The sequence below is a fragment of the Haliotis rufescens genome, unplaced genomic scaffold (assembly GCF_023055435.1).
Source record: "Haliotis rufescens isolate VD_foot unplaced genomic scaffold, xgHalRufe1.0.p SCAF_12, whole genome shotgun sequence".
Classification (NCBI taxonomy): domain Eukaryota; kingdom Metazoa; phylum Mollusca; class Gastropoda; order Lepetellida; family Haliotidae; genus Haliotis; species Haliotis rufescens.
In genome coordinates, this window is record NW_025963802.1 from 1968911 (window position 1) to 1994895 (window position 25985).

The 25985-nt window shown below is 41.4% G+C and overlaps 2 protein-coding genes across 3 annotated transcripts in view; one reads left to right on the top strand and one right to left on the bottom strand.

The window, feature by feature from the left end:
- The first annotated feature begins 544 nt into the window (after positions 1–544).
- On the top strand, positions 545–15229 carry LOC124111734. Its single transcript, XM_046471524.2, has 6 exons — positions 545–808; positions 3646–3848; positions 6022–6045; positions 8790–8972; positions 9945–10043; positions 13501–15229. Exons 2-6 carry the CDS (start codon positions 3667–3669, stop codon positions 13583–13585), a joined length of 573 nt encoding a protein of 190 aa, XP_046327480.2. The 5' UTR covers positions 545–808; positions 3646–3666; the 3' UTR covers positions 13586–15229.
- A 12-nt stretch (positions 15230–15241) lies between these two features.
- LOC124111733 (meiotic recombination protein REC8 homolog) overlaps positions 15242–25985 on the bottom strand; it is a 31945-nt gene continuing 21201 nt past the window's right edge. For both annotated transcript variants that reach the window (XM_046471522.2, XM_046471521.2), the window contains 6 exons: positions 25772–25866; positions 24333–24479; positions 20773–20933; positions 19418–19597; positions 17963–18072; positions 15242–17008 (listed from right to left, as the gene is read on the bottom strand). In XM_046471522.2, coding sequence (XP_046327478.2) covers positions 16926–17008; positions 17963–18072; positions 19418–19597; positions 20773–20933; positions 24333–24479; positions 25772–25866 — 776 coding nt within the window. In that variant the 3' untranslated portion in view covers positions 15242–16925. The remainder of the gene's footprint in view (positions 17009–17962; positions 18073–19417; positions 19598–20772; positions 20934–24332; positions 24480–25771; positions 25867–25985) is intronic.

Below are 25985 nucleotides of genomic sequence, written 5' to 3' on the forward strand. Positions count from 1 at the left end.
ATGCAAATAATAACAAGTTGTCACTTTACCGAGGTTCGGTATATGGCCTCTGCTATAAGAGACTGGATTCCTTGTACTGTCCACTTATCTAGACTTGCCTATTAGTCAGATAGATAGATAGAATTACTTCACATCCACGGACTTTTCTTTCAGAATATCCGTGGAGCAAGGTTAGCCTAAACCCAATATGTTGTGTAGTTAATTGGGAGCTCCCACAACTGGCATTCATTAAGTTTAGACAAAGGAGAGAGGGTTTCATAGGTGTCAGTGGGGGTCACCCACATCAGCTGTAAACACCGGTGTGCAGAACAAGATTAACTGATAACAACAAGCCAGAATCTCGCTTGTTAGCCATGCAGACTTTGACAGACCAAAGAGCTGAGGCAATCTAGACTTGCCAAATCATTTTAGACTTGAGTTGGACTCCTTTTTATTTTTTTTTCTCTTGGGTCTGGCAGACAGACTAGTCCCGGTACCACCCTCCAATACTACCACCTCCTCCCCCATTTTCATCAGCACACAACCCCTCCCTCCCCAGTCTCATCAGCACTCAGCCAGCATCCTCCGCTGAAAATAGGAGAGAGGGCTGGCACCCATCAATCTATAAATAGCACCGTTGGCACCACTTCCGTCGGGCTAGAGAAGAATAACTTGCACCAAGAAAGTTTTCAATCTGCGATTAAAGTAGGATTAACATCAGAGTTTGCAGAAGTCTTGTGCGATGAGTACGTGGTAGACTTCATGTGTTCCTGTGATCCGACATTCACCCAACAAACAGCAGCGGAGCGCCGGAAGTCGTGGAAATCAGGTAACAATTAACAGAGGTGTGAATATTGAACACGTACTACATATTTACACATTGTAACCTTGCTGTGCGATATATAACGTAATGATCATCGATGGAGCAATATTACGTGTATTGCCTGATACTCTGGTTAAGGATATGGTGGGATATACTTGTACTTTGATGTTCGCTTGAGACTTTGTTGCCAGTTGTAAACAAGAGACAATTCACGAATGATATGCATTAGGGACTTTTTTAATGACCCCCACAAATACATGTACCATGTTTTTTCATGACGCCTTATTCCCACAATAAATGACCACTCATTAAATAGTGTTCAAATTTATTTTTAAAAATCATTTGAAATGATAGAACTGTCGTTTATTTTGCACCCACCCCCAGGCCTCAATATTGTTGTGAAACATTTTGCTCCCCCTCCCCCCACCCCCTCCTTATTGCTGTGTCAATTTTACATGACCCCCCTCCCCACATGATCTCACCCACCCCTACAGTAAATAACAGCCCCTAATCATCTGTATATTTACTCAAGCGTGTCTTCTTGTGTGACAAGGGGTAGTGGGATAGCCTAGTGGTTAAAGTGTTTGCTTGGTGCGCTGAAGACGCAGGTTCAGTTTCCAAATGGGTGCAGTGATGTGGGAAGTCTATTTCTTGTGTCCCCTGACGTGTAATTCTGGATTATTGCTAAAAGCGGCCTAAAACCATACTCACTCACTCATTCACAGATGATAATATCATATTGAGAAATCATGTGCTAGGCTTATAGCTACTGTTGGGTGCTTTTTGTGATATATGACACTTCATCATTTCAGGAATGGCTAAATTCTTTTATTATTTTTTTATGTAAATATGAAAATATAGTTTTATAAATCCACATCCTTGGAAAGTATTTGAAGCATTTAGAAAATTTAGGGAATCATATGGTTTTGTCATCAATTATTATGTCAGTTGAACCTTGTTTGGTATAATGAGGTATATGACATACTTTTTGTGATTTCATGCACATATGTATTAAAATGGGCGGGGGTGTCAAGTCTTCTTGCATTCTGGTGGCTATGGAGCGTGAAGTCTGTCCAATATGATTGTGTTCACAGGTACAGGGCTATGGCGTGTGAAATCTGTCCCAATATGATTGTCTTCACAGGTACAGGGCTATGGAGTGTGAAGTCTGTCCAATGTTATTGTCTTCACAGGTACAGGGCTATGGAGCATGAAGTCTGTCCAATATGATTGTCTTCACAGGTACAGGGCTATGAAGTGTGAAGTCTGTCCAATGTTATTGTCTTCACAGGTACAGGGCTATGGAGCGTGAAGTCTGTCGAATATGATTGTCTTCACAGATACAGGGCTATGGAGCGTGAAGTGTGTCCAATGTTATTGTCTTCACAGGTACAGGGCTATGGAGTGTGAAGTCTGTCCAATGTTACTGCCTTCACAGGTACAGGGCTGTGGAGTGTGAAGTCTGTCCAATGTTATTGTCTTCACAGGTACAGGGCTATGGAGCATGAAGTCTGTCCAATATGATTGTCTTCACAGGTACGGGGCTATGGAGCGTGAAGTCTGTCCAATATGATTGTCTTCACAGGTACGGGGCTATGGAGCATGAAGTCTGTCCAATATGATTGTCTTCACAGGTACGGGGCTATGGAGCGTGAAGTCTGTCCAATATGATTGTCTTCACAGGTACGGGGCTATGAAGTGTGAAGCCTGTCCAGTATGATTGCCTTCACGGGTACAGGGCTATGGAGCGTGAAGTCTGTCCAATATGATTGCCTACACGGGTACAGGGCTATGGAGCGTGAAGTCTGTCGAATATGATTGTCTTCACAGGTACGGGGCTATGGAGCGTGAAGTCTGTCCAATATGATTGTCTTCACAGGTACGGGGCTATGGAGCGTGAAGTCTGTCCAACATGATTGTCTTCACAGGTACAGGGCTATGGAGCGTGAAGTCTGTCGAATATGATTGTCTTCACAGGTACGGGGCTATGGAGCGTGAAGTCTGTCCAATATGATTGCCTTCACAGGTACAGGGTTATGGAGCGTGAAGTCTGTCCAATATGATTGCCTTCACAGGTACAGGGTTATGGAGCGTGAAGTCTGTCCAATATGATTGCCTTCACAGGTACAGGGCTATGGAGCGTGAAGTCTGTCCAATATGATTGCCTTCACAGGTACGGGGTTATGGAGAGTGAAGTCTGTCCAATATGATTGCCTTCACAGGTACAGGGCTATGGAGCATGAAGTCTGTCCAGTGTTATTGCCTTCACAGGTACAGGGCTGTGGGTTCAGCTAGTGGTTCAAGCATCATGCCAAAGACCCTGATTCAACCCCACAGGCGTACAATAAGTAAAGCCCTTTTCTGGTGTCGATGTCCCTTGCCGTGATATTGCTTGTATATTGCTAAAAATGGCGTAAACCTGTATTCACTGACTCACAGTTGCCTCTGATCGCATACTCCTCATCCCCTAAAGTTGAGGGTGTACTGGGTAGGACCTTTCCCGGTGGCCTGTCGGATGTCCCTCAGTGTCTTGTCATAGGTGAAGGTCACATACTGTCCATCCATGCTTATGTTTTTCTCTCCGACAGTGTCACAATTGTTGGAAACTGAGTGAGTGAGTGGGTATGGTTTTACGGGGGGGGACACCAGTAATAGGCTTCACATATTGTACCCATGTGAAGAATCAAACCCAGGTCTTCGGTGAGACTAGCGAACGCTGTACTACCGACCGCCCCTGCAAACTTATGGTGTGTTATGGTGGGTGGGGGTATGTCTCAAACCTTCAACATGTTATAGATGTAAGTGTTTTACCTGACATGACGGTGTAGGGTGTTGTTTCACAGGCCACCTGTTGCAAGCCCAGGATGGATGCTACAGAGACTCTTGCTTTGAAGACCTTGTCCGAGTTCAACCCTCCCAATTTAGGAGATGAGCGCCACCTGGATCTGTTCCTGGACTTTCTGCTGACGGTGGCGCTACCAAGTGGCATCGGTCTAATCCTGGCATTCTGCATGGCAATGTGCATGTGCAGTTCCGGCTCCAGTCGGTCAGTGTCATTTCATAACCACCAGTTGATCAGTATCATCAAAAACAACCGACCAGGCAACTATCATCATATAATGACCATCAAGTCAACTATCATCATATAATGACGATGATATATTGACTGGTTATCCAGAAGGATGATATATTGACTGGTTAACCAGTAGGATGATATATTGACTGGTTATCCAGTAGGATGATATATTGACTGGTTAACCAGTAGGATGATATATTGACTGGTTAGCCAGTAGGGTGATATATTGACTGGTTAGCCAGTAGGATGACATATTGACTGGTTATCTAGTAGGATGATATATTGACTGGTTAGCCAGTAGGATGATATATTGACTGGTTATCCAGTAGGATGATATATTGACTGGTTAGCCAATAGGATGATATATTGACTGGTTAGTCAGTAGGATGATATATTGACTGGTTATCCAGTAACATGATATATTGACTTGTTAGCCAGTAACATGATATATTGACTGGTAAGCCAGTAGGATGATAATATTGACTGGTTAGCCAGTAGGATGATATATGACTGGTTAGATAGTAACATGACATATTGACTGGTTAGCCAGTAGGATGATATATTGACTGGTTATCCAGTAGGATGATATATTGACTTGTTAGCCAGTAAATAGAGGTTATCACGCGAGTGTGTTTGGGGATGGTAAATATCCTGTATTAGGAATAAACATTGTATTTAGCGAGCCTTGGCGAGCTAAATACATAGTGTTTATTCCTAACACACGATATTTACCATCCCCAAACACACAAGCGTGTTAACCTCTTTATCGTATAATGTCATTCTTTAATTTTGTGTTTGGAAATCGCTTTCCCTCCCTCACAAACATTACATTAACTTTGCGAGTTTTCCTGGAATGCGCGCATTAATATTTATTACGTCACAGGGTAAGGGATGTGTCAGTCCAACAGTGACAGTAGCTAATATAGTTCCAACTGAAATCTGTTTCTTTTACAGTGGCGAAGCAAAATATACGCATAACATCAACAAAATTTACTTGCATTTCGCGGCAATCCATCGGTCTGTCCGCTGGAGTAACTGCCCTTTGTCAAAGGGAAGCTACTCTAACCCTAGTCTATGAGACGTCATGGCCACGATCAGACATTGTTGACAGTCGGCCTGTCCTGTCAAAACGTTTGAAGTGCAATCAGATGTACACACAGCGACAAAACGAAAGAAGGTAACAATTCAAATATATTTCGGCCAAATCCAACTATTTTAATTTGTGGAAAAGGTTTCAAGCCGCAGAGGTCTACAAGCACAGATATGGCTACTGACCCCGCTTGGCTAGGGCTAGTGCCCTCGCAAAATTGTTTCGAAATTTATATGTCCAAAGTTGCCAAAACTTATAAAATGCCTTAGCGACGTCACAGTTAGACACTGATTTTCAGTATATTAGACTGTTCTTTTGCTTATGAAAGCAATTATCTCTGTAGTTTATCCAGATTCCCGATGGGTTGTTCTGACTCGATTGCCGAATGACAAGGGCGACGCCATGTTTGTTTATAAACACAAAAAGTAGTCCCTACTTGACCTTTGATATTTGCATCTCTATCCGCATATGACCCCAACGGATATCGTTTTTATCCGTTGGCTTTATCCTGCCGAGAAACCTACCCATTATATGATAACATGATATATTGACTGGATATCCAGTAGGATGATATATTGACTGGTTAGCAAGTAGGATGATATATTGACTGGTTATCCAGTAACATGATATATTGACTGGTTAGCCAGTAACATGATATATTGACTGGTTATCCAGTGGGATGATATATTGACTGGTTATCCAGTGGGATGATATATTGACTGGTTAGCCAGTAGGATGACATATTGACTGGTTATCTAGTAGGATGATATATTGACTGCTTAGCAAGTAGGATGATATTTTGATTGGTTAGCCAGCAGGATGATATATTGACTGGTTAGCAAGTAGGATGATATATTGACTGTTTAGCAAGTAGGATGATATATTGAACAGTCTGTCACTCAGGTATACTGAAAATGAAGGTTCTTAGCATGTTCAGACTTTACCACTGTCCACAGAATACACTCGAGACGGTTGCTGATCAATACTTGAACAACATGCATTTTGTACATGAAAGGTCAACATTTTCTTAGTTTGTGTTTGGTTTCTTTACAGGAAGAGGAAGTTAGAATCTGATGAGTAAGTGTCGCTTACAACATCATCTCATGTTGCTAACAACTTTGTCTTCTGTTGCTAACAACTTTGTCTCCTGTCGCTAACAACTTTGTCTCATATTGCTATTTTGTCATTAATTGTGTGTTAATAATCATGTCATCAGCTGATAAATGGCTAACACAACTAACAAAATCACTAATAATTCTTGACCCATGAAGATCCGAGGTAGAATAGGTCTTCATCAACCCATGCTTGCGGTAAAAGCCAACTATGCTTGTCGTAAGTGGCGACTAACGGGATCGGGTGGTCAGGTTTGCTGACTTGGTTGATGCATGTCATTATATCCAAATTGCATGGATCGATGTTCATGATATCAATCACTGGATTGTCTGGTCCAGACTCGATTATTTAACAACAAGAAGACAAATTAATAATTCTCCTTTTACATCCTGTGAACTTGAAGCAAGACTATGATGGGGTACACAGATCTTGCTAAATTTGACATTAGGAGCATTTGTTTGTGGTGAGACAGTATGTAAGCTGATTGTGTTATGCAGGCCACTCTTTGGGGGACCAAGGTTAGAATGGGCCCCCAGCACTGTTTCTGGTTGTAATTGGTCATATGATCATAAGCCCTTGTTGCTAACAATCTGTGGCCCCATCATGCAGTTCTCTTCAAGTTGTAGACTACTAGAGCTGAGAATAGTAGAGCTGTAGGCTAGTATCATGTTGGTGTTGCTGTCACCCAAGCCTGCTTTACATCTGCACTCCTCCAGGCTTGCCATGTACAATGTCAAGGTCAGAGTTGCATCTTCATTAGATTCATATTTGATTTCAGAAAATAAATCCCCCAAAAGTATGTATTTCTTCACTCTGTGAAAATATATCCTGCTTTTAACAAAATGGCACCCTATACATGAATCATTTAATCATTAATAGATTCAAGGTATAACACAGAAAGTTGGTTTTCTTTCATTGTGTAGGTCTATTCTCTTTTATGAGAAGAAATAGAGTGTTAACCTGCTCATATTTAGACATATGAATGAGTTTTTAGTACGCTGCCATACTTTTCAATCTTTTGTCATTTATTATAGGGTAGGTGGGTCAGAGGGAATCAGGGGAAGGTCACCAAAACATATGATAGTCTCATAAAAAATAATACCATACAGGTACACATATTTTGGGAGGGTCATGAAAAAATTGACATTTAACATTAAATGTGAAGTGCTTTTGCATTTTGTCTATTTGAGGGGCTCTTGAAATAAATGTACAAGGACATGGGGAGGGTCATGAAATAAATGTCCAAGGACATGGGGTCAAAGTTCGCAAAAGGTCGTTCTGACGTGACCCGTAATGGGATGTCCTCAGATTTTTGTTTAGCGATAGCAAGAACTAAGATCTGATTTTAATGAGATTGACAAAATCACAATAAGACAATCAAAATGTAGAATATATTACTGTAGAATAGAGAGGTTGTTATCAATAAAAAAGTGTCATGCATTCATATTTTTCCAACTTTAAACTGCCTATTAATAATTTAAGAAAACAGATATATGTCAAATCGAGAATCGAGAAAAAGACAACTCTGATCTTGCAATATGGATGTCTGTGTTTCCACAGGAGATGGTATTAATCCAAACTAACATTTCCTTTACCAGCACGGCTTGCAGCAAGCACAAGAAGAGACTGATACTTGTCACCACAAGACATAGTAGCCACAGCCAAACTTAAGAGATGGACTTGAGTTACAGTAGAAATTAACATAGGCATGGGGGCGGTCGGGTAGCCTAGTGGTTAAAGCGTTCGCTCGCCACGCCGAAGACCCGGGTTTGATTCCCGACATGGGTACAATGTGTGAAGCCCATTTCTGGTGTCCCCTGCCGTGATATTGCTGGAATATTGCTAAAAGCGGTGTAAAACCATACTCACTCACTCACTAACATAGGCATGATCAGTGTGTGAAATAGCTGTCTGCCCGCTGGCCCGGAGGCTGGACAGATTTCAGTCAGGTTGAAGGTTCTGAAATGTCCCAAGCCTGACTGGCTACTGAAATAAACTGTCCCATATCTATTTTCATAAAATTTGATACTGGTTTTTAACTTTGAAGGGTAGTTAGTCCACCTGGCCAGCAATATTTTGAGACTCTTTTACACACTTGACATGATGGAGGATCAATATTTGACTTACCATATTTGACGTAATAAGCACCCACAAAATTAGAAATAGGGGGCTCTTATTTGAATATAATTTTGGTGAGAAAACCCCCCAGAGTTTATGCTGACAGCCTGAAAATGATACAAAAGAAGAATCTGTGTGTATTATATCCGCTACACGATTATTATATATTTTCCAGAATTTAATTGCCCATAATTAAGGGTGCTTATAAAACACTAGTGCGTATTATACACGAATAAATAAGTCTTGTGTACATTGATCAATCGGAAGGGGTGTTAATTGGGATTGTTCACTAGCCAATATATTAGTAAATTTCGCCATGGGCGCTTATTTGAGCGGGGTGCTTATTGTGTCGAATTCGGTATTTGTGAACTGTCTGCCTTTTGTTTCAACTGTCTTATCAGGACTATCAACTGTAAAGTTGGGTATATTGGTGACTCCTGACTATAGACAATGACAGACCATGGTTATATAACTTGATGCTTTAAACATACTGATTACTACAATGCTGATACCTGAGATATTCCGTGTGTCCCATTGCTAGGACACATGGTTTGAATATGATGTTGCTGACCTTGACCTTGTTCTGGCAGTGAGCAGTACAGCCGGTATGAGTCCGTGCGTCGGGCTTCGCTCAGTCTCCGCCACATGTCGCAGAAGAGAGACACGCCCCTCATGAACAACGAACACTGCATGACCCTGGACCGTGACCACCGACATCGCCGCGGGTTCCGGCCACGGGATGCGTGTCAGTCAGCTCCTGGAACTCTCCAGAGGTACGTATGTTCCCAGCTTATGTCTTTAAGTGACATTCACAGTAACCTGCTTCCTCAGGGGACATCTCTACTATTGTTCACAGACCCGTGAAGGTCCGAGGTAGAATAGGTCTTCAGCAACCCATGCTTGCCGTAAAAGGCGACTTTGCTTGTTGTAAGAGGCAACTAACGAGCCGGGTGGTCAGGCTCGATGACTTGGTTGATGCATGTCATCGATCCCAATTGCATGGATCAATGCACATGATATAAATCACTGGATTGTCTGGTCCAGACTCGATTATTTACAGACCGCCATCATATAGCTGGAATATTGCTGAGTGCGGAATTAAACAACAAACCAACCAACCAACAAACTATTGTTCACAGCTTATCACTTTCCTGAGGCATCTTTCCGAGGCAAGGGCGTTAACTGACTTTAAAAGTCCAGTTTCCACCCTTTGCCGAACTAGGCTGGTATTATGGAGTTACAGTTTGGCTGGACTAACGAGTCTCTGCATAGTCCATTCAAAATTGTGCAACGAAATCAAAAACCGGTTGGTAAACTGTCATGCAGTTTTCGGTCGATGGCAGGATTTGCAAAGCATGTGCACCGCCAACTCGCTTTCAATAGATATTTACCTAATTTTTTCACGTTTTTAATCAAGGTGCTCACGTGATTTGATGCTCTTTTATCCACCGGTGGCGCTACGATCGGGCAGAGGAAGGGTGAAAACTGGACTTTTGTTGTCAGTTAACTCCCTTGCCTCGGGAAGATGTCCTCAGGTGAAACACCACCATTTTGAAACCTAGTACACATTGATACTTTTGAAAGTTTATTATAACTATAACCAACATATTTGCAACAGAAATAATACAAATTGCAAATGGTTTCATGAATTAATTGTTTTCATCTACTAATTTTATTACAAATTGCAAGCTCCTTTTTCAAAAAGATGTGTCTGTACTTCACTTATTGTTGGGATGTGTTTGTAGACAACATCGTCAGCGGGCACACTCCGACTCCCAGCCCCCTCCTCCTGCCTACAGCCCCCCACCTCAGTACCCGGGCAACGAAGATGACCCTTTCAATTAGTAAGTCAGCCTTGTGTTCCTTGTTGATGGCATACCGTATTCAACGTAATAAGCGTCCACAGCGATATTTGCTAATATTTTGACAAGTGAACAATCCCAATTAGCACCCCTTCCAATTGATCAATGTACACAAGACTTATTTATTCGTATATAATACGCACTCATGTGTTTTATGCACCCTTAATTGTGGGCAATTAAATTCTGCAAAATATATCTGTCATGTATAATACGCACAGACTTTTCTTTTGTATCATTTCAGGCTGTCAGCATTAACCACAAAATTTAAGATCTTTCAACTGTTTTTTTTTCATCAAAATTTTATTCAAATAAGAGCCCCCTATTTCTAATTTTGAGAGCACCCTGGGCACTTATTGCGTTGAATACGGTACTTGTTTGGCCTTAATTTATTTTCCCTGCCATGTTTAGGGTGTGTGAAGCAGTGGGGGTGACTATTGGTCTGGAAATCACTATTGCAATAACTATTGATATTGAAAGAAACTATTGCGATAACTACTGATATTGCAAACAACTATTGCGATAAATATCGATAGTTTTCAGTGTATCATTTTAGATGGATTTTAGAGTTGAATTAAACCTTGGAACTTAAGTTTCCTTTGAATGTGATAACCATAACAACAAATAAAAAGTAAAGTTTGAGATATGACTGATTTGTTTTTTCTTTACCCAAATAATTTAAGAAACAGAAACTTCCACATTACCATGTGTAAATTACTACTGCTCATGATCAAATAATTAAATTTTCGTTGTGTTCATGGAAATTCCTGCATTCTGATTAGCTGAATTGGTCACGTGTTATTGCATTCATTTCCCAATGAATGTAAAAAATTAAGCCACGCCCACCGCGGCGCACTACTTTTATTACTGCGGAATGTCGGGGAATCCCAATATTACAGTCGAGGGAATTCCCTTTCTGCAGACGTGTATCGTCATGCACAGGACATTTAGCGACTTTCATGCATATTCATTTTCCAAACAACCGTTTGAAACCGAAAACGAATGAAACAGCAAACGTGCAGGCTCTCTCGACTGTTTTTTCCCCGCTCGTCTCGGTTCAACTTTCATGTCTTCGGGTTTCATGTCTAACTAGCATTTCTCTAACTGAGTTTTACCGTAATCAGGGAAGTAATGTTTGAATCACGCAGTAAATGACCATGTTATTTGAAACAGCCGCCTTCTCTCGGTCGACATATTTCTTCCGGTTCGTTACAGTCTGACTGTTGCAGTTCTTTTTGCCTCTTGCCTTAATTGACAGGTCTAATGAACATTGTTTTAATCCCACTCTCCGTTGATTGGCTACTGACTGTGTAGGCGTGTTAAGTTATGTGCATAAATTAAACGATCACCTGATACATGTCACGCCACTGTATATATTCCTACACCTGGAATGTTTATCAATGTCGTCATTTTTGTCTGTTTTGATATATGCAACTGTTTTGGGTTAAACTATTGTAGATAAAACATGTTTAACGTTGTCGAATTTAATTATAAGCATTGACTGTATATTTTTTTCGGTTCATTGAGGTATGAATCGAAAAACCGATGTGCAAACTTTTGTAAGAATTCACTACGCGGATTCATACAGTTTGCACATCGGTTTTTCGATTCATACCTCAATGAACCGAAAAAAATACACAGTCAATCCTTAAAAGAAAAACACAATTTGAACAGCACTGAAGCAACTGAAATGGATACTATTGATCGGAAACTGATTTAACAATCGATTCATTGACTTTAAGTGCTTACCAATAGCAATATATCGATATTTCGATTTATCGTGACAACCCTATGAAGCAGGGACCCTATGTACGTCTGAAGTATGTTGTGCGTGAATTACCTCTAGAACTCCTGTACAGATTTGGTTCAGAGTTTGTGCCAAGATATCTTGGGATGTTTGCCAACCCCAGTTGAGTGTGATGACCTTGACCTTATTTTGAAGGACATGGTAAGCATTTGACCAGTGTGCTATTGGTTAGAGAGATATCTCCAGAACCTCTGCATGAATTTTGTTCATATTGATGGCACAAGTTCTCAGTGGTGTTTGGAGACCCCAGTTAATAATGTTGGCATTGGACTTATTTGACCTTCAAGGGCTTGGGAACCATTTGACCATTTTGCTGTGTATTAGATATCTCAAACACTATGTAGCAGGGCATGGTCAGCTTGCTGACGGGGTTAACCTCTTTGGTCATGTGGACAAGACATCCGACCTCAGATCAGGTCCGTGGTTCGAATCCCATTACGGGACTCGGAAATCTTATGGCCCATACAACTACATATAATTTATCAATAGGTTTCTTTGGGAGTCATAGACCATGGATGAATGTGGTTACCTTGACCTTATATTTCAAGGTCACTGAAAGCTTTTTTCCTTTGAGCTGTTTCTTAGGTAAATTGCTCAAGATATTCTTTCCAGATTATATTCAAGGTAACAATGTCATTGGGAGAGTCTGCACACACACTTTGTGTGGTAACGTTGACCTTATTTTCAAGGTGGCAGATAGCATTTAATGGATTTTGATTTTGTACACTAATCTGATTTTGCGTCTTTGCATTTCAGTAAACCTACACTGACCCCTGGACCAATCCCTGTGGTTCTCGCAATCTCAAATTACCCGCCCTTGATTTCCATTTGCCAATTTGATTGGTATGTTAGACCAAGTAGTGTAGCCAATCAGTATGTGACTTACAAACCAGCCTCAATGTTGGGTTGGCCAGTCCAATTGATTATGATCGAGATTCGAAATTTGACATTGAAAAACTGACTGACACAGAAATGAAAGCCCTCAGAAATCTTTTAATGGAAAAAAATGTCTTCATGTCCAATAAAACTGGCAGTGGCTTTGAATTCTAGGTACGGTAATACGAGTTACCTTTTCCCTTATCTTGACGTTTGATTGGTCGGTAAAATGCTAATGAATATCCAGGGCTGGTAATTTGAGATAGCGAGAACCAGAGAGGGTAGCTGGGGTCAGTTTACTGAAATGCTAGCTCGGGAGATACAGTGGATGTTATTTGGGGGGCATCAATACAACGATACTTCTTAGCAGGCAACCGTTTCTCCAGTGGGTGCCTGTACCACTTATACCTTTGAGATGGAGATGCAGCCAGTGTTGAGTTGTGCTCATTATCATTTTGGCCATATCCCAGGACAGCCATCATGGCTATGTACTTCTGTCTGATTTCAAGATTCTTTCTGATGTTTATCAGCTTCAACCAGAGAGTGAGTGAGTGAGTGAGTATGGTTTTACGCCGCTTTTAGCAATATTCCAGCAATATCACGGCGGGGAACACCAGAAATGGGCTTCACACATTGTACCCATGTCGGGAATCGAACCCGGGTCTTCGGCGTGACGAGCGAACGCTTTAACCACTAGGCTACCCGACCGCCCCCTTCAACCAGAGAACACAATTGTCATATATGTTGTGTCGGTTTCAGTGATGACATCCCGATGCAAGAGTTGCCTGGTCGAGGCCACATCAACACTGGCGCCTCCACCTATAATGGCTACATGACAAGATGAACATCATCATTTCCACATGTAGCAGACACCAGTGATGGAGGGTAGTCAGCAAGTGGAGGTCACAGTCCGTCTGGTTCACTGGCCATCTTGTTCAGCTGGCTTCATATACCATATTAGAATAGATCTTAAGCAACCCATGCTTGTCATAAGAGGCGACTAATGGGATCGGGTGGTCAGACTTGCTGACTTGGTTGATGCATGTCATCGTATCCCAATTGCGTGGATCGATGCTCATGATATAAATCACTGGATTGTCTGGTCCAGACTTGATTATTTACAGACCGCGTCATATAGCTGGAATATTGCTGAGTCTGGCGTTAAACAACCAACAAACAAATCATATTCCATACTGATGGACAGAAATATGTAAAGATGTCAATGGTAGACACCAGTCAGTGACTTTATCCTCTAGTCTGAAGCCCAAGTCTACTAAAATTCTGTTTGGTCTTGTAAGCTCAGTCAATTAGTGCCAATAGAATAACACCAATATCTATAGAAAATTGTGTTACATGCCATCTTCGTGTTTGTAGACTCAAATGTTACAACTTATTGCGTCTAGATGGGAAGCAGACTGTGGAACCTGACCATCCTTTAACAATAGTGAACACACACATCAACATTAGTCTGGGGCAATATTGCCTTTATCATCCACAGGAGATATCGTTTGCCATGACGTCACAATCAAATGACATCACTGATTTCTCTGCCATTGATGCTGGTTAGCTGTACTTTAAACACACAAAACACTTGATATTACTGTATACAAACTGAAAAAGTTGGAAGTATGATTTCGGATGATAAATAGTGTCTTTTGATATCCATATATCAACACAAGTCGATGAAAGTTCAAATCTCTTAAAAGTTTAAAAAAATAAAAGAATTGGTTCTCAGACTATATCTTTTGAAAATATAGTGCGGACGGGCAGTTTTTTGTTTGTTTTTGTGTTGGTTTGTTTGTTCAAACTAGTATGTAACCAAATAAACAATTGTGTAACCAGAAAGTAGTTTAGTACAATCAACCTGGGAGAGGGTTTCCCTACATAAATGTGTTCCTTGATGAGTAAAATAATGGATTACATTATTTGACTTCAGTTGGACTTGTAATTTTTAAGGATTTTTGTTGTTTATTTTAAAATGGAAATAAATGCAAAAAATTGATGTGCTGCAAACTTTATGATGATGCATGCAGTGCCTGAGAACCAAGACTATTTTTTTTTAGGCTTATCAGTATATGAAGATGGGGTGCAATGTCTGTGATGGTTTGTCTGTCCCCAGTCTTGTCTGTCCACGAAGCCTACTTAGCACTAAGACTGTTGTATCTCCCATACTTAAACATGGACTTAGTCGTGTGCTAAGATTGCTTTGGGGAACGGAGCCCTGGTGATGTTCTTACTAACCTGGGGCCTGTACAAGGTGATCTTAGCATTGAGACTATCGTATCTCTCAAACACTACCATAGGCCTGAACAGTTGTAGCACCGAGATCGCTGTGGACAACGGGGCCTTGGACTGATGGCCAGGCTATGATTGTTGCAGTTTCCCATTCTCACACCATCATCATGGCGCCACAGTGGCTCCATATTTTTATACCATGGGAGGAGGCATGTGCTGTTCTATGTTCAATAAACCATTCAAATATTTATAACAGATTTCTTTCTCTTTTTGTCAAATTTTATTACGTTTTATTCATCAAAATATATTCATCCAATAGACAGTACCATTGTGCTCCAGGCTCTGGTTATATTCAGTCAGGATTCATTCAACTTTCCACATGCTCTTACATCCATGCTGGTCATCAAGATATTTGTAACAAGGTAACACATTAACAGCTTAACGCTTAACAGTAACGTGTTCATGATTGAATAAATATGGATAGTGCTCTCAAAATCATTATCAACACATACTTTGTAACTTGGCAACACAATAAAACATAACAGTAACATGTTAATGATTGAATAAATATAAATAGTGCTCTCAAGTTCATTATCAACACATACTTTGTAACTTGGCAACACAATAAAACATAACAGTAACATGTTCATGACTGAATAAATATTAATAGTGCTCTCAAATTCATTATCAACACATACTTTGTAACTTGGCAACACATTAAAACATAACAGTAACATGTTCATGACTGAATAAATATTAATAGTGCTCTCAAATTCATTATCAACACATTCTTTGTAACTTTGCAACGTATTTAAACATAACAGTAACATGTTCATGATTCAATAAATATAAATAACATTGGTGCTCTCAAATTCATTATTATCAAGACATTCTTTGTAACAAGATAACACATTAAAAGTTTAAACTTAACAATGTCGTGTTCACGATTGTATAAATATCAACAACAATTGTGAATGTAATATAACAGTGGTAACAGTAACAGTCACAAGTGAATCTCTGAACAGTTGTGTGCGATACATCTGTACTCTGGCAGTGTTGTAGTCGAGAAAAATGGCAGTAAGGGACAGTTATCTGTTGTATAATACAACCAAGATGATGATCCATGCTTAGTAATATGACACAAAATGGCTGATACAGTGCCGACTGCACTCTCTCTGTAACACATCAGTCACAGCATGGCTGACAAAAAGCCGATGTGGCTGACACAATGCCAGCGTCACTCTCTCCGTAACACATCAGTCACAACATAATGACAATGCCAACGTCACTCTCTTCGTAACATATCAGTCACAACATGGCTGACACAATGCCGACGTCACTCCCTACGTTACACATCAGTCACAACATAATGACAATGCTGACGTCACTCCCTCCGTAACACATCAGTCACAACATAATGACAATGCCAATGTCACTCCCTACGTAACACATCAGTCACAACATAATGACAATGCCAATGTCACTCCCTCCGTAACACATCACAAAAGCTCATAAGGGTTCCCTTTGAGCGTCTGTCCTACGGACTCAACACGACAAATTTATGGAAATCTACGTAACATGCCTCGTCCAGAGAAGGACTTACAAAGTGGCCATGTGTGAATGGTGCAGCTTTGGATGTGTACAAGACGGCTGATGCCAAGGTGAGATAATACTGCAGCACAGGTGTATATAGGCAGTTGACCAGAGTTGTTGCCCTCTACCAGCTCCTCCCCCTGCGGAGGTAGATGTTGATGTGTACAAGACGGCTGATGCCAAGGTGAGATAATACTGCAGCACAGGTGTATATAGGCAGTTGACCAGAGTTGTTGCCCTCTACCAGCTCCTCCCCCTGCGGAGGTAGATGTTGATGTGTACAAGACGGCTGATGCCAAGGTGAGATAATACTGCAGCACAGGTGTATATAGGCAGGCGACCAGAGTTGTTGCCCTCTACCAGCTCCTCCCCCTGCGGAGGTAGATGTCGCTGTAGGCTTCCTTCTGTTTGGCTTCCAGCGTCTGGTTCCCACACAGATCTGTGACATAAATCAACAACTAGGGTTAGAATCGCACCCCACCAACCTATGCTTGTGTTTAGAGGCGACCAAATAGATCAGTGGTCAGACTTGGAGACTTGATTGACAGCATGTCATTGTTACCCGATGATGTGGGTAGTTGCATAATATCAATGACTGGATTGTCTGGTCCAGACTAGATTATTTAACTGACTATAAAAGTCAAGTTTCCACCCTTGCCGAACTAGGCTGGAATTTCCAGACTTGATTGTAGCGCCACCAGTGGCTGTTACGAGTTATGTTCCTCCTACTGACCAATCAGATTCCATCTCTCATATCACTTGCATTTGCTCCAAATAAAATGGCGGTGCCCAGTCAAGACAATCTGATCGATAATCAAGATCTAATGTCTAATAAAACGGGTCTTATCTCGCAAAGTGCATCAAATCATGTGAATTCCTTGATAAACAACATAAAAGAATTTGCAAAATATCTGTCGACACCCAGTTGGCGGTACACATGCTTTGCATATCCTGCAGTCGACAAAAATCTGCGTTGAAATCCATGTTATTTACGAACCGGATTTCCAATTTGTAATGCGATTTTGATTGGACTATGCATAGACTTGTTAGTCCAGCCAAAATGTAACTCCATAATTGCAGCCTAGTTCGGCAAGGGTGGAACCTGGACTTTTAAAGTCAGTTAACGCCCTTGCCTCGGGAAGATGCGTGAATACAAGCAAAATGAAACGTTTCCCTCCACCCCAGATAAGATATTTCTCTTTAACAGGGTAAAGATATTTGTTATGTGAGATGCGTTGATGATTCTTTTGTGAAGGAGGCCACTTAAAGTACTAAACGAATAGAGGAATCGTGGTATGTGTTCATGTATAATTCTAAATATTAACCTGAGATTAAATTAAATATTAACGCCCTTGCCTCGGGAAGATGGTTGGAAACACCAGTGGATACTTACCCAGGACAGCGTTGAACATTTTGGCAGCATAACTGCGGAAGGTGTTGTGCGTGCCGCAGATGGTGTGGAATCTGGTCCACGTCTTGGTGGCCGTGCGCTGCTCCACGTGTCTGACATGCAGAAGATGATGTGGACATAGGGGTTAATGTGAAACTCTTGAACAACTCAAAACAAGAGGAGTTTGATAACACTCAGGATCTCTGTGGATCACAAGAGTTTGCCACTAACATTAAACATGGCTATATCCCCCGCCCCAGTTGCAGAATTTATGACATAATTAAATCTAAACAAACCCTAACCTTTTTTAACCGAGGTGGAACTTGTCATGGAAATTGTAAACAAAGAAGAGTTTGGAAGTCCATCTTGTTGCTATGGAAACGTAAAAAATAAAAATTTCTAAATAGCAAAAGGCACCAGTTCAGCATGTACCTGACAAACCTGCAAAGTTTCCTGAAAAAATATTGAACGGTTTATGAGTAATGCTCCGGAAACGAACCCTACCCTCACAGAACCTAAGTCCATCTTGTTGCCATGGAAACGTAAACAATTTTTTTAATAAGTTTTCTAAATAGCAAAAGTCACCAGTTCAGCATGTGCTTGACAGACCTGCAAAGTTTCATGAAAAAATATTGAACTGTTTCTGAGTTATGCTCCCGAAACGTGACGGACGGACGGAGCCCGTTTCTATATCCCCCGCCAACTTTGTTGGGTGGGGGATAATAAATAGTCTTGGTTCTCAGACACTGCCTGCATCATCATAAGAACTGCCGCACGTTTCATTTATATTTCCATTTTAAAAAAAGTTAAAAATCCTAATACTTAAAACGAACACGATCCAATAAAGCACGCAGTTACTTCCCTTTACATCCACACTGTTTTACTGCACATCTTGTGTTATGGTAATGGAGGCAATAGGAGTTTGTATGCTTGTTTATGTAGGGAGGCCCTTTCCCAGTTTGATGATACACAACTGTTTATTTGGCTACATGCTAGTTTGAACAAGCAAAAAAACCAACATAACCACCGCCTGCCTGCACTATGTTTGCTGAAGTCATTGCCTGAGAACCAATTCTTTTATTTTTTTAAGCCTTACAAATCTCAACTTCTGCAACAACAGATAGCTGACTTATATGTTTTCTGTTTTACTTGGAGAGTAACAAAAATGGCGCTTTGCGAACTGAACTGTGTCAATTGACGAGTTAAACGAGAAATTTACAGTTTTAATGAAACATTTTCGAGAGAATAGCAAACGGTAAGAAGTGATATTACCTCCATAAATGACCATCTGTCATTATTTTGCCTTCTCTTACGAAAAATATGCATTGAGAAATACACTCTTCAATCGTGTGTCTGTGTCTGCCTGTGTCTGTGCGTGTGCGTGCGTCCAACTATGCTTTATGACATGTTCAAAAACTACATATCAAAGTGTTGGGGGAAACCATCCAGGAAGCACACCTCATCATTTCCTCAGTGTAGTTGGATTCTGTAGATGGAGACCTGACAACAGGGGGCACCACTTCCTGTTCTTCTTGCACAGTCTCCAGGGGCAGCAGTCCTGACATCCCGTCTTGCTCCTGCACCAGCTCCGCCAGAATCTCCTCTTCCGCAGTAAGCTGGTCCGATCCTCGCCGAGATCTGAGATACAGAGAACAGCAGAGATATTTGAACTTCAGGAGGCCATAGACCTGAGACACAGCTGTCATCAAAGATCTGTGATACAGACACCAGTTGGCATCAAAGATCTGTGATACAGACACCAGTTGGCATCAAAGATCTGTGATACAGACACCAGTTGCCATCAAAGATCTGAGATACAGACACCACTTGGCATCAAAGATCTGTGATACAGACACCAGTTGGCATCAAAGATATGATACAGACACCAGTTGGCATCAAAGATCTGTGATACAGACACCAGTTGGCATCAAAGATCTGTGATACAGACACCAGTTGGCATCAAAGATCTGTGATACAGACACCAGTTGGCATCAAAGATCTGAGATACAGACACCACTTGGCATCAAAGATCTGAGATACAGACACCAGTTGGCATCAAAGATCTGAGATACAGACACCAGTTGGCATCAAAGATATGTGATACAGACACCAGTTGGCATCAAAGATCTGTGATACAGACACCAGTTGGCATCAAAGATCTGAGATACAGACACCACTTGGCATCAAAGATCTGTGATACAGACACCAGTTGGCATCAAAGATCTGTGATACAGACACCAGTTGGCATCAAAGATCTGTGATACAGACACCACTTGGCATCAAAGATCTGTGATACAGACACCAGTTGGCATCAAAGATCTGTGATACAGACACCAGTTGGCATCAAAGATCTGTGATACAGACACCGGTTGGCATCAAAGATATGTGATACAGACACCAGTTGGCATCAAAGATCTGTGATACAGACACCAGTTGGCATCAAAGATCTGTGATACAGACACCAGTTGGCATCAAAGATATGTGATACAGACACCAGTTGGCAACAAAGATCTGAGATACGGACACCAGTTGGCATCAAAGATCTGAGATACGGACACCAGTTGGCATCAAAGATCTGAGATACAGACACCAGTTGGCATCAAAGATCTGAGATACAGACACCAGTTGGCAACAATGATATGATAGTCATGATTTGGCATAAGAAAATATTAAATTTCAGGCAAAAGATTTTAGGGACATTATGTTACTAGTACTGTTTAGTCAATAGTTTTGAATAATTTGGATTATTATGACATAATCTTCAGGTGTGACCTGTACATCAGTGTAAGTGTAGTGGCTTCATTGTCATGTACCTGGGCCGACTTGTGAGGCTGTCCTCCATGCTCCTCTCCCTGCTACGCTCCAGGCTGTGGGTGCTGCGGTCAATCTCAATGGACAAGTCCCTCTGTCGACTTCTCTCCAGCGACAGAACAGAGTCACCGCGTGCCACCTCCATAGAATCTCCTTCTTCCATCTGGAGATAAGAACTATTGTAGCAATGTTGTCAGGGGGCAATTCACAACAGCAGTGAAACTGATGTTATTTGCGTGCAACACACCAGCAATGTACCTATGTTATTTGCGTGCAACACACCAGTCATGTACGATGTTATTTGCGTGCAACACACCATCATTGTACGATGGTATTTGCGTGCAACACACCAGCAATGTACTGATGTTATTTGCGTGCAACACACCAGTCATGTACTGATGTTATTTGCGTGCAACACAGCAGCAATGTACGATGTTATTTGCGTGCAACACACCATCATTGTGTGATGTTATTTGCGTGCAACACAGCAGCAATGTACGATGTTATTTGCGTGCAACACAGCAGCAATGTACAGATGTTATTTGCGTGCAACACACCAATCATGTACTAATGTTATTTGCGTGCAACACACCAGCAATGTACGATGTTATTTGCGTGCAACACAGCAGCAATGTACAGATGTTATTTGTGTGCAACACACCAATCATGTACTGATGTTATTTGCGTGCAACACACCAGTCATGTACTGATGTTATTTGCGTGCAACACAGCAGCAATGTACGATGTTATTTGCGTGCAACACACCAGTCATGTACTGATGTTATTTGCGTGCAACACACCAGTCATGTACTGATGTTTTTTGCGTGCAACACACCAGTCATGTACTGATGTTATTTGCGTGCAACACAGCAGCAATGTACGATGTTATTTGCGTGCAACACACCAGTCATGTACTGATGTTATTTGAGTGCAACACACCAGTCATGTACTGATGTTATTTGAGTGCAACACACCATCATTGTACGATGTTATTTGCGTGCAACACACCATCATTGTATGATGTTATTTGCGTGCAACACACCAGTCATGTACTGATGTTATTTGCGTGCAACACACCAGTCATGTACTGATGTTATTTGCGTGCAACACACCAGCAATGTACGATGTTATTTGCGTGCAACACACCAGTCATGTACTGATGTTTTTTGCGCGCAACACACCAGTCATGTACTGATGTTATTTGAGTGCAACACACCATCGATGTACGATGTTATTTGCATGCAACACACCAGCAATGTACTGATGTTATTTGCGTGCAACACACCAGCAATGTACTGATGTTATTTGCGTGCAACACACCAGTCATTGTATGATGTTATTTGCATGCAACACACCAGTCATGTACTGATGTTATTTGCGTGCAACACACCAGCAATGTACAATGTTATTTGCGTGCAACACACCAGTCATGTACTGATGTTTTTTGCGTGCAACACACCAGTCATGTACTGATGTTATTTGAGTGCAACACACCATCATTGTACGATGTTATTTGCGTGCAACACACCAGCAATGTACTGATGTTATTTGCATGCAACACACCAGTCATGTACTGATGTTATTTGCGTGCAACACACCAGTCATGTACTGATGTTATTTGAGTGCAACACACCAGTCATGTACGGATGTTATTTGCGTGCAACACACCAGTCATGTACTGATGTTATTTGAGTGCAACACACCAGTCATGTACTGATGCTATTTGCGTGCAACACACCAGTCATGTACTGATGTTATTTGCATGCAACACACCAGCAATGTACTGATGTTATTTGCGTGCAACACACCAGTCATGTACTGATGTTATTTGCGTGCAACACACTAGTCATGTACTGATGTTATTTGCGTGCAACACACCAGCAATGTACGATGTTATTTGCGTGCAACAAAGCAGCAATGTACGATGTTATTTGCGTGCAACACAGCAGCATTGTACGGATGTTATTTGCGTGCAACACAGCAGCAATGTACGATGTTATTTGCGTGCAACACAGCAGCAATGTACGGATGTTATTTGCGTGCAACACAGCAGCAATGTACGATGTTATTTGCGTGCAACATAGCAGCAATGTACAGATGTTATTTGCGTGCAACACACCAGTCATTTACAGATGTTATTTGCGTGCAACACAGCAGCAATGTACGATGGTTTTTGTTGAGCAACACAGCAGCAATGTACGGATGTTATTTGCATGCAACACACCAGTCATTTACAGATGTTATTTGCGTGCAACACAGCAGCAATGTACGGATGTTATTTGCGTGCAACACAGCAGCAATGTACGATGTTATTTGCGTGCAACACACCAGCAATGTATGGATGTTATTTGCGTGCAACACAGCAGCAATGTATGGATGTTATTTGCGTACAACACAGCAGCAATGTACGATGTTATTTGCGTGCAACACACCAATCATGTACTGATGTTATTTGCGTGCAACACACCAGCAATGTACGATGTTATTTGCGTGCAACACAGCAGCAATGTACGGATGTTATTTGCGTGCAACACAGCAGCAATGTACGATGTTATTTGCGTGCAACACACCATCATTGTGTGATGTTATTTGCGTGCAACACAGCAGCAATGTACGATGTTATTTGCGTGCAACACAGCAGCAATGTACAGATGTTATTTGTGTGCAACACACCAATCATGTACTAATGTTATTTGCGTGCAACACACCAGCAATGTACGATGTTATTTGCGTGCAACACAGCAGCAATGTACAGATGTTATTTGTGTGCAACACACCAATCATGTACTGATGTTATTTGCGTGCAACACACCAGCAATGTACGATGTTATTTGAGTGCAACACAGCAGCAATGTACGGATGTTATTTGCGTGCAACACAGCAGCAATGTACGGATGTTATTTGCGTGCAACACACCATCATTGTATGATGTTATTTGTGTGCAACACAGCAGCAATGTACGGATCTTATTTGCGTGCAACACAGCAGCAATGTACAATGTTATTTGCGTGCAACACACCATCATTGTATGATGTTATTTGCGTGCAACACACCATCATTGTATGATGTTATTTGCGTGCAACACACCATCATTGTATGATGTTATTTGCGTGCAACACAGCAGCAATGTACAGATGTTATTTGCGTGCAACACAGCAGCAATGTACGGATGTTATTTGCGTGCAACACACCAATCATGTACTGATGTTATTTGCGTGCAACACACCAGCAATGTACGATGTTATTTGCGTGCAACACAGCAGCAATGTACGGATGTTATTTGCGTGCAACACACCATCATTGTATGATGTTATTTGTGTGCAACACAGCAGCAATGTACGGATCTTATTTGCGTGCAACACAGCAGCAATGTACAATGTTATTTGCGTGCAACACACCATCATTGTATGATGTTATCTGCGTGCAACACAGCAGCAATGTACGGATGTTATTTGCGTGCAACACAGCAGCAATGTACGGTGTTATTTGCAGGTTGCCAAGTAACCCCAATCACCACACCTCCCTTTGATTACATGGACCAACTGGCAACAACACTTTCTACCTTCTCTGCTGATGGCTGGTCTGCCAGACGCTTGGATCGACGTGTACGGGAACTCTTGTCAGAGTCAGTCGAGTGTACGGCAGCGGCAAGAGGACTCTGTTTGAGGTCAAGGTCACTTCCTGAAAGACCTGCCTCTGCTGGTGGAACCTTGGAACAGGAGAAGTTTGTTGGTCATCTGGCAATATGTTCACATGAAAGAGTGGAATAGGAAGAAACATCTAATCAAACTTTACCCAAATATTTATCTTGAAATATAAACAAAGTGTCCATGGCAGGCAAATTGGGAAAAAATCATCATTTTGTTGAAATTGGGACTTATTTTTAAGTTTCTATTTTCCTACCTTCAGATGTATTTTAACATTGCATTAAGTGCAAAAACTAAGCATTAATGTCTCTTCCACTTGGCCCTGTTGTCAAGGATATACCATTTACCTCTACAAAACCATAACATGAGTTATAATTATATTAATGTGAATTGGGAAATCCAGTTGTGGAATTTTTACTGACATTAGCTGCAGACTTGAGGCCAAATATTGGCCTTTGAGCAGGTCTAGATAAATCCCTGTTTTACTGCATATTTAAGAATAAGTTTCTTGGCCTTACATAGTTTGGGCTGCAATCAAGGTAACTACTATTAAGGACATGGTAACTACTGTCATGGTGGCTACAGATATGGTAACTATCCGGTACTGACATGGTAACAACGCGGTAACTGCTGTCATGGATACTACTGTCATGGTGCCTATCGACATGGTAACTACTGTCATGGTGGCTACAGATATGGTAACTATCCAGTACTGACATGGTAACTACCCGGTACTGACATGGTAACTACTGTCATGGTGGCTACAGATATGGTAACTACTGTCATGGTGGCTACAGATATGGTAACTATCTGGTACTGACATGGTAACTACGCAGTAACTGTTGTCATGGATACTACTGTCATGGTGGCTACAGACATGGTAACTACTGTCATGGTAACTACAGACGTGGTAACTACTGTCATAGTAACTGCTGGCATGGTAACTATTGTCATGGTAACTGCTGTCATAGTAACTACAGACATGGTAACTACTGTCATGGTAACTGCTGTAATGGATACTACTGTCATGGTAACTGCTGTCATGGTAACTACTGTAATGGTAACTGCTGTCATGGATACTACTGTCATAGTGCCTACAGACATGGTAACTACTGTCACGGTAGCTGTTGTCATGGTAACTGCTGTTATAGTAATTTCAGTCATGGTGGCTACAGTCATGGTTGCTACAGACATGGTAACTACAGTCATGGTAACTATTGTCATGGTAATTGCTGTCATGGTGGCTACAGTCATGGTTGCTACAGACATGGTAACTACTGTCACGGTAACTGTTGTCATGGTAACTGCTGTCATAGTAACTACAGACATGGTAACTACTGTCATGGTCACTTACCAGCACTTGTCTTGGTGACTCCATGTCCAGAATGGGGGACAGTCTACGTCTTGTCTGCCGACTCTCTGGAAACTCATCTGGGCTTTTCATTAACTCTGGAAAAGTTAAACAATAAAGAAATAGATGCTGTCCTCTAACTATCACTGAATGCAAACTAGACTTAGTGGACGATGTAAATCTTATTGCATCCACAGCATAAAATCCCTGTTGCATC